At 42.0% G+C, this 15997-nt stretch overlaps 1 protein-coding gene across 2 annotated transcripts; it reads left to right on the top strand.

The window, feature by feature from the left end:
• Positions 1–11901: 11901 nt before the first annotated feature.
• On the top strand, positions 11902–15506 carry MAGEB17 (MAGE family member B17). 2 transcript variants are annotated; one of them, XM_008154957.3, is made up of 2 exons: positions 11902–11977; positions 14350–15506. In XM_008154957.3, exon 2 carries the CDS (start codon positions 14407–14409, stop codon positions 15421–15423), a length of 1017 nt encoding a protein of 338 aa, XP_008153179.1. In that variant the 5' UTR covers positions 11902–11977; positions 14350–14406; the 3' UTR covers positions 15424–15506. The 2 variants fall into 2 exon arrangements, with proteins under 2 accessions (XP_008153179.1, XP_054571529.1); XM_054715554.1 differs by lacking the exon at positions 11902–11977 and adding an exon at positions 11992–12037.
• The last annotated feature ends 491 nt before the right edge of the window (positions 15507–15997 follow it).

The following is a 15997-nucleotide window of genomic DNA, read 5'->3' on the forward strand; positions in this document are numbered from 1 at the left end:
ACTGACCCTTGACCCTGCCCGGCTGGGGACCCCTGGTTTTGCTCTATCACTGGTAAAGAACCCTCACATCTGTTGTTATCTCTGTACCCTCTAAAGACCCTTTGTAAGGCTGAGGAGTGATACAGGCAGTTGGGGAGAGGCCTAAATGGGTCACTGTTATGTTTGAAAGGCCCATCAAGGCGTACCTTTTCCATTTCAATTTGTGAATACTTCCACTGTAGAGCAAACTTTACTTTTTTTAAGAAAAGGTACCAAATAGAAAATTATTATTTTAAGCATCAAACCCTGATATACAGGTGTGGCCAATTAATTCATAGAAACTATATGAAGAACCAAATTTATATAGCAGAGAAATTATACATTGAATGTCTTCTCCATGGAAGACTTCACTTTGTCATTTCTTTAAGCAGGAGATAGTGCTTTAACAATATTTGAGTCATATTTCAGGAATAGTTATAACCACGAAGCAAGAAAAAGAATTGAAACTAATATGAAAAGTTGGCCCTATGTATGAAAGAGTTCCATATATGAAAAACAGTTCCCAAACTGATAACACTAGGAACTGGTTCAAGACAAATCTAAGCATTGGACATTACTGAGGACATAGGAGAAACACTTAAGGCAAAAACACAAGCAAACACATAGAAACATGTAAAGATCCATGTGTGGCTATGGAGTAATAGCTCACATTCTGAATTCTAAGTTGATGGAAGTTTTTGTTGTTGCCCAATTGTAATCAGTTCCACCATAGAAAAGAAATCCTTTTGGGGTGGGAGGAATTAATCATGCTATCAATTCATCAAACATTATAAGTGCATAAATTATAGTGTTTATTTTTGGTATATAGGATTTTCAGTCAAATGTACTTACTTAGATTATATAGAAACAGTAGCTTCATAGGAGAAAAAAGGATCATATCTGAGTGAAAGTAGAAACATGTTTACATTTAACAAGTGATTCACCTGTAGTCTGTGGGAAGAAATTAATACAAGTTCAGTAATATTTACTTCTACCTGAATATGTACAACAAAGTTACAGAGGACTTAGCTTTAAGAACTGATTAAAAACAGCTACATTAGATATATTGTTTCTACTTAAGAGTATTCACAATACAGCCCATGTGCATAAAAATAGTGGCTTTAAATATTTCTCTTTTTCAAAGTGAGTAAAATGATTTGACCATCTTACTCTAGGAATTCGAATCAAGTTTTTTCTGTTTGTTTTTATTCAAGGACAGACCAATTTGACAGATTGCAAACATGCTAATGATAAATCCAAATTCTGCAAATGTGCCCTAATGTGTATCCCTTACATCCCAAGATCATTTTAGTTCTAATTTTCTCCATCCAGGTGAGATAGAACAATCAGATCTCTTTTGCACATGACATATATTAAAAGATTTTTGTCTCTTGATACAAGGAAGCACTCACTGTCTGCAGACCTTTAGAAGCTAGGACCAAGACAGTTGTAAAGATGTGTGTTTACAGTTAGTTATATTAGCTGAAGTAAAACTGCTTCACTTCTGTTTGCTGCATGAACTTTTATACTGGACACGCCTGCTTTCCTGGTAGTCCACAATTACATTGAACAATTTCAAAATCAAGACAGGTAGTGTAGCTGAAAGAACCAAGATTTTTAGCTTGACATTCCAATTTTGTCTCTAACTAAATGACCTTAGCTATCAATATCCCTTCTCTAGACTCATTTTTTCATCTCTAGAATGAGAGGACAGTGTTAAGTTCCCTTCTATTGCTAAAAGCCTCTGAGTCTCATCATTGTTTCTAGTTCTGTGTCTAAAGCATTTATGGAACCCACATGCTCACAGCTTCCCCACTTCTGCTACCCTTGCAACAACTTCTCTTGGCAAATCCTTGAACAGCCACTCCACATTCATGTTCACGTTCATGAAATGAAAGGAGACTCACTGTTTTATAATTTTCAGGGTTTCCTTGGAATTATTTGTATGAATGATGTCCCATTAATTAGAGCTGGATGAGATATAAGAAAACAAATTGCTCGATCTCCTCATTATACAAAGGGTACTCTTCCTATTCACCCTTCAATCTCCATGCACCTGCTATCTTGAACCACTGCTCTACAATTTTACCCTTGGCTTTCTTCAAAACTCTTGAGTGTAAGTGACTTCATTCCTAAGTAGTTGTTAAGGAGCTATATGTAGCATTCTGGGTACCTAGCATAACTTGTTCAAGCATCTCTGATCTACCTGCTTCCAAAGACATTTTGGAAGTAGGATTCATCTTAATGTCTCCCTTAGTTACTCTCATGGCATGGATTGTGTCTGGTCTCTTCCCAGCTTTTGGCCAAACAGTGAAGAGAATGAAGTCTATGTTCAGTTGTGTGTCTTTAGACAATCCTATAATGTCTTTGAGACTTAAAGGGTTGGAGGAGGCCTTTGCCAGCCAGTGACCTAAGACTGGTAAAACTATTGTACGAATCAACTGATAGATTGACTCAAAGCTAATTGGGGTGAACTTAATCAGACCCTTCTCTAGGGAAGTCAAATTTTTATTTCACTTCAAGAACCAAAAATCACAGTGAGATAGACCCACACTCTCATGTAGTATCACCTCTCTTCTAGGGTGGAGTGTGGCAGAGGCTTGGAACTAAGACATTTCACGCCTGGCTTCCTAAGATAATCACATTTAGCGCTTATGTCGTTGGCAAGGAAAAAAATCAATTTTTGCTGTGGAAAACCATCTGTGTTTATTCAATTGACAGACACTACCTTTCAATCTATCTTAAATTGAGCCTCCCTAAGGCAGGCAGCTCAATAGTGATAGATTAAGCAATAAACAAAGCAGTCTTCCCACCAATGGCTGCTGCTGGCAAGGAAGGGGCAGTGGCTGGCAAGAGCGATATTCCACAGCAAGATGATCCTCCCAGCTAGGTGAAGACAAGGCTCCTCCCTGTTGTTGATTTGATGATTCCCCATAAATGGGGATGACTAAACCCTGTTGTTCTGGGTGCGCTCAATCCCCCACTGAACCTGGCCTTCTGCCTCATTAACAAGTCCTGGATTTCCCGCTTTACCCTATAAACAATTTGGTGTCATCTTGAAGAATGAAGAACACGTAGGTAAATAAACAATTTAGAGGCTGCTCACATGAGCCAAGCTCAGCTTGTTATGAAAGTGCACATTGAACAAAAATAAATGAACTTGTCCATAGGGCACGGGCACACTTAAGTTATAAAGTTTTTTGTTTATGCCAAAAGTAGCAGTCAGTTATTGGTTCCAAAGTCGATTCATGCACCAAATGGCTTCCGTAATAGAGATTAGCTTTGTTTAGGGACTACGTGTTGAATGACATCCTCAATTTGTGGATTAAAAAATGGCTAAGTCACCGTTCCCAGAAGCCAAATAGAGATGATCACCCGAAGAACCTGATTATATGAGAGTAGAATGAATAGTATGCATTTGTGTTGTGATGAGTTGGGAAGGATGCAAACTTTCTTGTCATTTGGGCCCCTCACATCCATACCAGGAGTTAGCCACTGTTAGAGAGTAGCTTAGAATTAACCCTGGGTTCCTGGGAGGGATTGAACAGATTTTGCACATTTGTCTAATTTTTGGCTAAATGGATTAACAGCTGACGACGGAATGATTTACTCTCCTGGGACCAGGCTTTGTATGAGCTATTCAATGAAACCAAGCCCTAAGAAGCTCTACTTTATTCTGTATCTGGATGGTCATTCCTCTCAGCCCTCACCTGGATGTATATTCCTCTGGGTATACTAGTATTCCAGTTGAACACATCTAGAGCAATCAACAAATAGCACACCAAAAAGAGACTTGTTTCTCTTGTGAAACTTAATGTTAAAAATGCAGTTACTGGAATTTATCTAAATTTTTGAAAAGTTTAACAACCCCTGGGTTAAAATATTACATGTCTACAATTAATTCAAAAAATACTTTGCATTTAACTAGTGTTCATGGCCTATACAGCACTTTTATACTCGTTGCCTCATGTAATCCAAGCCTGCCCTGCTGATCAAAGAGCTGCTTTACATCACTGACCATGGAAATTTGCAAATGACATTTACTAGTGACCATCTACTATTAGATTAAAATTCCTATCAAATTATAAGGCTGAAGCATGTGAAACTGCAGATATTGAGCTACATTTGACCTACAAAAAGGTGATTTCATATGATTCAACTTAATCTGATTGCATTCATTCTCATGGCTCCTTCTGTGATATTGAAGAACAGAACTAATCATTGCTTTTCCCAGTTACAGGATAGTCTGTCATCCCCAAAGCAAGCCTGTTTAACTTGGCACAAAGGAATGAACGGTGTCATTGTTGGTTGCCCCAAGAGAGGCATATTAGTTGGAACAGCATTCTGCGTCACAATGAAGTAGAAGGCTAAGATAAGAAGGGCGGAGTCCTTGGGAGCAAAAACACAAGCTTCAAAACATATGGTATTTGTCTGAAACCTGAATGGAGTTCTGTGGCTCTAGAGATGCTGGAAGAAAGGGGCTCAGTTTCACCAAGCACCAATGACAAGCCAAATGCAGTACTAAGCACATTGCTATTCATCCCCACAAGCACCTTGAAGAGTATTCAGACGATGAAGCTCAGGGAGGTTACTTCATGATCTCAAGGTTACATGGCACAGTTGAATGGCAGAGCATTAATGTGGACCTTAAGTTCATTCCGTTACTCAGTATTGCTTCCCAAATCCAGCCCATGTGAGCAATTAAGTGCACAATACCTAATAGTCCCATTTCCTACTATAGATTTTGTCATAAGGCTTGAACTAGTGATAAAGTCAAAGAATATATACAAAGGGCATAAAAGATGTTTCTAAGCACCTAAGTTAAGCAGTCACTGAAGGCAGAGGCTGAAATGAGGCATGAAGTAGGTGGGCAAGTAAATCCCTTAGCTCAGTTACCGCCAGAGATACAATTTATTGGCAACCGGAAGCCCTGAGAAAAAGTTCCCCCATTATGACTAACCCATGAGAAAAAGATATATATTGTGCAGAGGGAGGACCCAAGTGAGAACAGTCAGTCCTTTAAATCAGGATTAGTTGGTGAAAAGAGGTCAAGAAGAGGTAGAGACATTCACCCCCTACTCTCCCTCCCCCCACCCCCAAATAGTAAGATATGACAGTGAATGATTTCCCAGAGCCTAGAGACCCAAACTACCTGAATAGCTTCTAACAGTAAAATCTTTCCTGGTCTAAGGGACCAAATCATGAGCTCAGGTTTGAGTGCCTAGCCCAAAGTGCCCCATGATAAACCCAGACACCATCATCTCTCTGCCCTCTCTATATTCATGCTCTAGAAGATAAGATTATTTTCCTTTTTTTTTTTTAATTCCCAGAGCCATATAATGACATGGAAGGACACACATAATTTTATGGTCTTTTACAATGATCATTTTAATGGACAGTAAAACTTCACACATTCAACACCTCATTAATTCCCAGACAAGCTTGAAAATTTTGGTATAACTCAGGATTTCAGTGCTCAAGGTACCTTATATAATTTGGGCATGTTGTGAATCCAAATATTTTCATTACTTTGCTTCAGTTTTAGCTATTGATATTGATATGACAATATTGATAATGTGCAACATTAAGAAGATAAAACTAATTTTCTTTTAAAAAAATTTTTTCTGTAACTTCGCTTAACTGATTCAAGCATGACCTTTCTTGCACCCAAGTCAGCAGGGTTATAGGTAATAAAATTTGTTGAAATTAAAAATTCATTGAGTTGTAAAAATACATGGTACAAAGTTGTTTAATGTCATGTTCTGTTTTAAATATTAGACCCATATTTTGTAAATTATCATTGTACTTGTTACTATTAACTATAAATATTTATTGCATTAAAAATGTGCTCTGTATTAAATAACTCAGAACAAGTTCCAGGTGTGGTACTTAGTATAAATAATGTCATGGCTTGGCTTTGCCTAGACAGCTTACACTAATGAATAATTTATAAGAAATTCACAATATTAATATGAATGATTCAGATCCTTTGAAATATGCGAACTTAACTCTGTGACCATCTAAAATTCTATCTGTGAAGTGTGCTCACAAATTGTATTCTTAGTTTTCAAGAAATGTTTCCAATGTTTCTATCACATTGTACATGGTTTGTCGACATTAAGTCAAATCCAGTGTAGTAAGCTCAATATTCAAGTCATAGAAGACGGAAAACGTGTTTTATATTTTAATATAATAAAGCATAATTTATGAAATGGACAGATGCATGAATTCAGTGTTCAATAAAGATATATCTGTTGCATAAATGTAGTCTGTGGTCATTTGCCCTACAGTTCCTTGGTTCTGAAACCATCTACATCAGAATCACCCAGGCTGCTTATTGCAAAATGCAGATTTCCCAATTCCTTATTGACTTGGAACATCTGGAGGGTGTGGCCTAAAAATCTGCATTTTAAAATAAGCACCTCAGGTGATTCCTTAGAACACTAGTTTTGTTTAATTAAACTTTAAAAATATGTATTTAACTTTTGAATAAGTGAGCCATCCTCATGGTTCAAAACTGAAAGCATAGAAAGGTATTCAGTGACAAGTTATCAATTCTGCCTTTTAGGCATCTATTAATATTTACCTTACTTGTCATTCTGAATAGAATTGTCAAACAATTTCCATTTGTAGTACACAGGGTCACTCACCAACAATGAAAATGCATTCTGTGCCAGCACTAATTTTCCAACTGGAAATGCATTCCCTTCTACAATGATGTGGGCTGGTGAGCATCTTGGGAAGATTTATAAGGTGCAAGCATCTGAATAGAGGTCAGTTTCTGTAAGAGGCAGCTGTCCACTTTGCAAACCCAAACTGCTTTCTCACCCTGACTAGCAGCACCGGCTAATGTTGACATCATTCACCATTATTTTAAAAGTATGTCTTCTCCAGACATGAATGAAAGACATGGCTTCCCGACCTATAATCACAGACAGGTGAGCCTTCTGAGACCTCCTTAATGTACATCCATTACTGTGGGTGGTCAAACTTCATTTAAGGTGTCTTAGTCTATTGAGGCTAGTATAACAAAAATACCATCAACTGGGTAGTTTATGAACAAAAATATTTATTTCTCACATTTCTGGATGCTGGGAAGTCCAAGATTAAGATACAGGCAGATTTGGTATCTGTAAGAGACCACTTCCTGGTTCAGAGATGGCACCTTCTCACTCTGTCTCACAGAGTAGAAAGGGCTAGGAAGCTTTTTGGGGCTGTTTTCATAAGGACATTAATCCCATTCATGAGGACCCCACCCTCAGGAACTAATTATCTCCCAAAAGCCCCACCACCTTGGGAGCTAGGATTTCAACATATGAATAAGGGAGGGAGGGCACAAACATTCAGTCTGTGGCATAAGGGTTCATTTTAAGTAGGGAATATGCTGGCAAATGACATACAGAGCCGAGCCAGTGTGGCTCAGTGGTTGAGCATTGACCCAGAAACCATGGTTCGATTCCTGGTTGGGGCACATTCCTGGTGGTGGGGTTGATCTCCAGTGGTGGGCATGCAGGAGGCAGTGGATCAGTGATGTATCTTTCTCACCACTGTTCCTATCTCTCTCTCTAAAAATCAATAAAAACATATTTTTTAAAAGACATGCAGCCACAGAAGATGGTGGCGTAGGTAAACACCTGTACTCATCGCCTCCCACAACCACATCAAAATTACAACTAAAATACAGAACAACCACCATCCAGAACTGCTGGAAAGCTAGCTGAATGGAAGTCCTACAACTAGAGAAGTAAAGAAGAAAGCATGCAGAGACTAGTAGGAGATGCAGAGTCATGGAACAGGCTGGTCTGGTACCCACATGTGCTGCTTTTTTAATGGGGAGGGAGATCATCTCTGTGGGGGCCACCCAGAGGAGGAAGGGGTCCCAGCCCCACACCAGACCCCCAGCCCAGGGTCCCAGAGCTGAGAAAAGAAGTTTCCTTAACTATGGGCTGTAAAAATTAGTGCAGATTGGAGCTCAGTGAAACAGAGGCTGCTGGAGACCCAGCTGTTCCTCTTAAAAGGCCAGCACCACAAACTGAACTTACAAGGTCCTGCTTCCTCTAAGCTCCAGCACAAGGTCCAGGCTCTTGATGACATATTTGTTTGGCATAAGGGCAGGAACTGGGGGTGGCTTTCTCCCAGAGGGAGGTGCTCTCAGGGATCATTGTTCCTATGCTGGGACCTCCCTGGTTGCAGGGCTGATTGGCAGCCATTTCTGTTTGCTCTGCCCTGGTGATTCCCTGAGACCCCGCCTCATCCAATTTGCAACCCCAACCAGGCTTCCTGCAGTGGATTTTGCATATGAATGGCCTGTCCTTGAAAATCTCAAACAAGCTGCAGCTGGCTCAGGGAGCCCCAAACCTATCAATAAAAGGCCCAAGACCCAACACCAGCACCAGCCTGCCTTGCTTCAAAGCTGGGCCTCATCTGGGCACTTCCAAACCCAACACAAAGAGGAGGAATCTGCAGATCTCTCTGTAGCTCCTGCTGGGTGGCTCCAGGCAGTGGCTGACTTTGCACCTCCCTGGAAACCCAAGAGCCAATGTAAACCAGTGGTCAGTGTCAGACCATACCAGATTACAACTCTACACATCCATAAGTGACACATTCAAGGGGCAGAATCAATGAGCACTAAAGTCTCACTGAAGCAAGTCCTGCTCCATAGGGGTATCTCTTGCACAGCAGCTCTCCCACTGTAGTCACAGCTGATCCTCACAGCCAATTGGCCTGGAGGTCAAGTCCTCCCAGTGACACCAACAGCAATCAAGTCTCAACTACAACAAAACTGTGCTCACAGCCCACAAAGGGGTGCACCTAGAGTTCCCAGCTCAGGTGACTGGGAAGGCTGAGCCACTGGGCCCTATAGGACACCTACTACACAAGGCCACTCTATCAACTCAAAGAGACATAGTAGCTCTACCCAATACATAGAAAAAGACACAGGGAAGCAGCCAAAATGCAGAGACAAAAAAACACAACAAAAAACATGTTACAAATGAAAGAAAGCAAACTACTGGATATAGAGTTCAAAACACAGTTATAAGGTTACTCAAGAATCTTCTAGAACCCTCCAAGGGATTTAGTGAGATTTTCAAGGATTTTAGTGAGAATGACAAACACATGGAAAAGGACCCGTCAGAAATTAAGCATACACTGACTGAAATAGAGAATAATATACAGGAATTCAACAGTAGAGCAGAGGATTCTGAGAATCAAATCAAAGATTTGAAATATGAGAAAGCAAAAAACACCCAACTAGAAAAGCAAAAAGAAAAAAAGAATCCAAAAATATGAAGATAATGTAAGGAGCCAGGACAACTTCAAGCATACCAACATTCCTTTATGGGGGTGTCAAAAGAGAGAGAGCAAGATATTGAAAACCTATTTGAAGAAATAGCAAAGAAAACGTCCCCTACCTGGTGAAAGAAATAGACTTACAAGTCCAGGAAGCACAGAGAGTCCCAAACAAGAGGAACCTAAAGAGGACCACACCAAGACACATCATAATTAAAATGCCAAGGGCAAAAGACAAAGAGAGAATCTTAAAAGCAGCAAGAGAAAAGCAGTTAGTTACCTAAAAGGGAATGCCCATATGACTGTCAGCTGATTTCTCAACAGAAACTATGCAAGCCAGAAGGGAGTGGCAAGAACTATCCAAAGTGATGAATAGCAAGGACCTACAACCAAGATTACTCTACCCAGCAAAGCTATCATTTAGAATTGAAGGTCAGATAAAGAGCTTCACAGATAAGAAAAAGCTAAAGGAGTTTATCACCACCAAACTAGTATTATATATGTTGAAGGGTATTCTTTAAGAAGAGGAAGAAGAAAAAGATAAAGAAAAAATATGAACAACAGAATGGCAACAAATACATACCTATCAACAATTGGATCTAAAAATCAAAATAAATGAATAAGAAGTCTAATGAACAAAATAAACGTGAATAAAATAGAATCAGAGGCATGGAAATGAAACAGACTGACAATTCTCAGAGAGAAGGGGATAGGGAGGTGGGAAGAGATTAAACAAAGATCTTATATGCATATATGCATTACCTAAGGACACAGACAATAGGGTGGTGAAGGACTGGGGCAGGGTGGGAACCAGGTGGAAGAAGGCAATGGGGGGAGGGGGCGAGGAAGAGGGACATCTGTAATAATATCAACAATAAAGATTTTTTTTAAAAAAGACATGCAGGCACAAAGTAAACTTTCTCATGCACAGTTCCCAAAATGGTTTATTTAAAGCAAAACTACTCTCTCTATCCCACTCATCCCAGCCTTGTATCTCTTAATTCATTTTTCTTCTCTGTATTCTAAAATGTATCTCAAGCAGTAAGAAGAAAAACTGGATATTAATTACTGGATTGGAATACATCCAGTAATAGAGCAACATGAATACCAATATAAACGAGGAGTATGAATAAAGAAAAATAATAATATTTGGTAAGCACATGATCACCTACATATGCAATGTCAAATCACCTGAAAAGATAGGGACTCAAAAAATCATGGGTCTCCACTCCTACCCAGTAGAAAATCAATCTATTAGAACCAAAGTTAATGAAGACTTAATGAAGACTCTCACAGCCTTAAGGTCAAGAGGGAGAAATGTAATCCAGATGATAACCTGTTTAAATGGTGTTCTGGAATGAATGTTTTTCCCCAAACCCTAACCCCAGTGGAGCTGGATGAAGCCTTTGGGGAGGTGATTAGATTTAGATAATGAAGTCAGGATGGTGGGGCCCTCCTGATGAAATTAGTGCCCTTATAAGAAGGGTAAGAAGAGGAAGCGACATCAGACTCCCTCTCTCCACCATGTGAGGACAGAGAAGGCTCTCATCAGAACAGAACCAGAGTGGCACCCTGATCTTGGACTTCTAGTCTCCAGAATTGTGAGAAAACAAAATCTCTGTTTTAGCCAAAAAAAAAAAAAAAAAAAAAAGAATGGGGGAAGGACCCAGCCAGAACAATGGGGTCCTATAGCGTCCTGCCTGGGCTGTCCACCAATGGGTGTATGGAACAGTTGTGGCTCTATCCGGCTCACACTGACTTTTCATTCTGTAGTAGGGGGTGAGGACATTGATCTGAGGGGTGTAGCCTCAGGTCCTCCGAGAGTGGAATCCTGGTACCAGTCAGGTGAAAAGGTGATGAATTTTTAGGGAAGAATGAGGAAATTACCAATAATCAGAGCAGGCGCCACAAAGTTCTGCCCCCTCCTCTTGATCTGGGAGGTCCAGGCACAGTTGTCAGGTTGAGGAGCCCCCTCATTTCCACCACTAGGGTTTCAGGGAGAGGAAAGCCTTGGTGTAGTGGGTGTGGGCCCCAATTCTTCAATGGGGAGAACCAGTGACATGAAGGAACTCCACCAGCAGAGAGGTTCACACATTCCCTGCGCTCTGTGATTAGTCTAAGACAAACAGAGTACTCCGCTCAGGGGCCCCTCATTTCTGCCTGGAGGGTCTTAGTAATCGAGGGCCTGATTAGAAAGAGACCAATCCAGTTATGCAGAGGGAGGAGTTCAAGCCCTAACTGGCTTTCAGGTGAGGACTCATAATACTAAAGAGAAGACCTCTCGGCTGCAGTGGTCGGCAAACTGCGGCTGGCGAGCCGCGGTTTGCCGCTCTGTTGATTAACGAGTTTGTCGACCACTGGAAGAGTAGGTGGCTCAGAGTCCCACCCCTGCTATCAGGCGTGGGAGGCTGATGCAGGAGTAGTCAGATATAATGAGCCCTGTCTTTCCCTTCTAGGGACTCAGAGAGGGTGTGAGATCAGCGAACTCTAGCTTGGATTGTTACCTTTGAGCTTCCGTAGAACCACGCCCCCTAACAGCCCTCGAGACACCTAGCAACCTTGACCCGGATGTGGCTCGCTGACTTCCGCCTTGGAAATTTCCCGAAGCCCGCGCGCTTGCTCTGACAGACATAACCTCTGGTTGGTGGAGAGTGGTATTCGAGGACTGGTCAGTATCAAGATAAGAACCCTGAATGTGAACTGAAGTGACAATCCTGCCCGTCACCAAGTGAGCTCCTCAAAACCCTGCCCTACCGTTAACGAGTCCCCAGAACAATTATTTCGCTTTTGTGGGGACGGCATCATGGAGGGGAGGGCTTTAATCTAACTGGGGCGGCTATAGTTCTGTTGAAGAAGGAAACCTGGACTCCGGGTGAGGAGACCCTGAGTGTTAAGGAGGGTCCCTCTCCTCCAAAAGAAGGGGTGACCAGGACTGAGAGTAGGAGGCAGGGATCGCCAAAGGTAGTGTTCCCGTATTTCTTCTCTAGTGACTGAAAGAAGAGTTCCGGTTTGAGGCTGACGAAGCCAGATCAATAAAAGGAGGAGTCCCACGCTTTGATATATGTCAGTGGGGTCCCAAACAGTCCCGCCTCTGATGCTAGAACTTCAGACCCTATACAGCCTCGGCAGTTAGCCGGCAGTTAGCCGTTGGAGGTCCTGTGCAGTCTTGGCCAGGATCTGACTTACTCACCCAGAAGGTGACGATCTTGGTCTGTGGGGCACAAATCCAGTCAGTTGACGGTGGACTTCTAGGACTAGTCAAGTGTAAAGGGGGAGACTCCGAATATGAGCTGACACAGAACCACCCAGGGCTCCCCTCTTTCCAGCTCTGAGAAATCCCAGCAGAGCTGTGGGACTGACTTCTGCTTGTAAGTTTCCAGCCTGAGGTGCACTCTGACTCCTCCATAGGGTCCTCAGGAGACAGGATGGCCAGGAGAACAGGAGTCCTGTGAAGTCCTATAACAGTGACAAACAGGACACCTACAAAGGGGCATACTTCTTTTTTTTTTTTTTTTTTTTACTTTTTAAAATGTATCTTTATTGTTGAAAGTGTTACAGATTTCCCCCTTTTCCCCCATTGACCCCTTCTAACTCGCCCCCACCCCCTGCAACATTCATTTTCTTTCTTTTTTATTTTTTTATTGATTTTTTAAAATACTACATGATCTCACTCATTTGTGGATAATAAAGAACATTATAAACTGATGAACAAAAAGACAGATACAGAGGCAGTAAAGCATCAAACAGACTGTCAAATTACAGCGGGAAGGTTAGGGAAAGGTGGGGGAGATAAGAGATCAACCCAAGGACTTGTATGCATGCATATAAGCATAACCAATGGATGCAAGACACTGGGGTGGGGGGTGAGGGCATATATGGGAGTGGGGTGGGGGGGCAATGGTAAGATATGCTCACATATAATACCTTAATAAAAAATGGGAAAAATATAAATAAAATGTATCTTTATTGTTGAAAGTGTTACAGATTTCCCCCTTTTTCCCCATTGACCCCTTCTAACTTGACCCTGCCCCCTGCAACATTCATTTTCTTTCTTTTTTCTTTTTTTATTGATTAAGGTATTACATATGTGCCCCTATCCCCCCAATGCCTCCCACCCCACTCCCGTAAATGCCCTCACCACCACCCCCGCTGTCTCTGTCTATTGGTTATGCTTATATGCATGCATACAAGTCTTTTGGTTAATCTCTCCCCCTTACATTCTTCCTTTTTTTAAAAAAAATGTATTTTTATTGATTTCAGAGAGGAAGGGAGAGGGAGAGAGAGTTATAAACATCAATGATGAGAGAATCATTGATCGGCTGCCTCCTGCACACCTCCTCCTGGGGATCAGCTTGCAGTCAGGCATGTGCCCTTGACCAGAATCAACCCAGAACCCTTCAGTCCATAGGCCAACGCTCTATCCACCACCAGCTAGAGCTATTATTATTATTATTATTATTATTATTATTATTATTAGTGGTGGTGGTCTTTTGCTGTTTTCATAATTTTCTGTAAATTATACACATCACCTAGGTAATTCTCTTGCTCTTTTCAATTCTTAGATGACTATCATTTGCTCAGTTTTCCCAAATGTCATCGCGGGTGGGTTCCTCCCTCCCCCTAATGATCTCAAAGTCCTACCTCCCAGGAGAAATGCCACTGGCACTCCTCTTTGCTGGTCAAAAATTGTCCATTGCCTGGATTATAATGACAGTCACCTGATTCATTTCCCTAATTCTCTAATCTTTATAGGATGTCCTGCTCAAAATTTCTTCTGGTTCTCAAGTATCCTTAGAGCTTAGAGAAAAATCAAAATTCCTTAACTTACCCCAAATCCCTTGTGGTTTGGCCCCCAGTGACCCCTCCAGCCTCATTTCTCTTCCTGACCTTTCTGCCTCACTCACTATGTTCCCGTTAGAAAGAGCTTTCAGTTTCTTCCTTACCACACCTTTCCACAGGCTATTCCAGAGGGGCATTCGTAAAGCCATCGTGGCATCTCCCTGTGGAAGGTACTCACACCCTCTTATCCTCCTCCTCCAGGTGATTGTGTGACGTAACTGCCTGTCACGCTCCTGCCTTCTGTCCCTAACCACAGCCATGCCTCGTGGTAAGAAGAGTAAGCATCGTGCCCGTGAGAAACGCCACCGCCAGGCCCAAAGTGAAGACCAGGGTCATGGGATTGCTCACACCACCGCAGCAGGGGAAGAAGAGTCACCCTCATCCCCCTCACTTACGGTGGAGGGTAGTCCTCCCAGCTCCCCTGCTGCAGGCACTCCCCAGCAGTCTCAGAGCGGCCCGGCCTCCAATTCTCCTGCTGCAACCGTTTCCTGTGCGAGTTCTGGTGAAGGTGCCAAGAGCCAAAAGAAGGAAAGGCCAAGTTCCTCCCAGGCCCCGCCCTCCTCAGGGAGCGCTTGGGAAGATCTTCTGGCCAGTAAAGTAGGCATGTTAGTGAGGGCTCTGTTGCACAAGTATGAAATGAAAGAGCCTATTACAAAGGAAGAAATGCTGAAGATTATCAACAAGAGGTATAAGGCTCACTTTCCTGAAATCCTCCAGAGAGTCTCTGAGCGCATGGAGCTGACCTTTGGCCTCGACCTGAAAGAAGTTGACCCCAGTCGTCATTGTTATATCCTTGTCAGCCAAATGGATCTTCACAACGAAAAGAGTCCGAGTGATGGTGGCAGGAACCTTCCCAAGAATGGCCTCCTGATGCCTCTCCTGGGTGTGATCTTCTTGAATGGCAATCGTGCCACTGAAGAAGAGATGTGGGAATTCCTGAATACGATGGGGGTCTATGCTGGGAGGAGGCACTTCATCTTCGGGGAGCCCAGGAAGCTCATCACCGTAGATTTTGTGCAGCAAAAGTTCCTGGAGTACCGTCAGGTGCCCCACAGTGATCCTCCACGCTACGAATTCCTGTGGGGCCCAAAAGCCTACGCTGAAACCAGCAAGATGAAAGTCTTAGAGTTTTGGGCTAAAATCAATAATACCATCCCCACCACCTTCCAGACCCAGTATGAGGAAGCTTTGAGAGATGGGGAAGAGAGAGCCCGAGCCAGAGCAGCAGCGAGGGCCCACTCCAGAGCCATGACCAGCTCCTGCCAGCAGCGCTAGTGAAGTCTGAGGCAGAGTCTTCACCTTGAAGTTGAAAAGGGCTGTCAGTCTTCTAAGTAGTGGGGGCAAGGTGGAGCTCGAGAGAGCACGGTGTGTCCTTCTTTGTGTTCTGTTTTCATAATAAACTTACAGATTTACCTTTCCTTGTTTTTCCAATGTGTTCCCTTAAAAAAGGCTTATTTAGATTCATAATCTAAGGTTAGAATAATATGGCTCACACATTTATTGCTGTTTGAGAGTAATAGTTTTGTATTTTGAAAAATCCTGGCATCTTTTATTGTGGTCCAGTACCAGGACACAGCGCATTGGATAGGCATTTTCTTGAAAATGTGAAAGAACCCCACAGTTAAATAGCTGGGGTAATGATATGGTGAAAAATAAAAGTAAAAGGTGGTTAATTCATTTTCCTCATTGTTTTTATTCTTTCTTCTGGTGAAATTAAAAGATACATATACCTGTACTGTTTAATTTATTCAAGAGTATGGGAGAAATTAAATCATCATAAATTAGCAATCTGGTGCACTGTCTCTTTTGTTCCACAAACATGAATTGAGTGTCTGCTCTTTGGAAGGTG

Source organism: Eptesicus fuscus, chromosome 1 (genome assembly GCF_027574615.1).
Source record: "Eptesicus fuscus isolate TK198812 chromosome 1, DD_ASM_mEF_20220401, whole genome shotgun sequence".
Lineage (NCBI taxonomy): Eukaryota > Metazoa > Chordata > Mammalia > Chiroptera > Vespertilionidae > Eptesicus > Eptesicus fuscus.

What these genes read in the sequence shown, in the direction of transcription:
- MAGEB17 (XM_008154957.3), top strand. Translation starts at nt 14,407, where the DNA reads ATGCCTCGTGGTAAGAAGAGTAAGCATCGTGCCCGTGAGAAACGCCAC.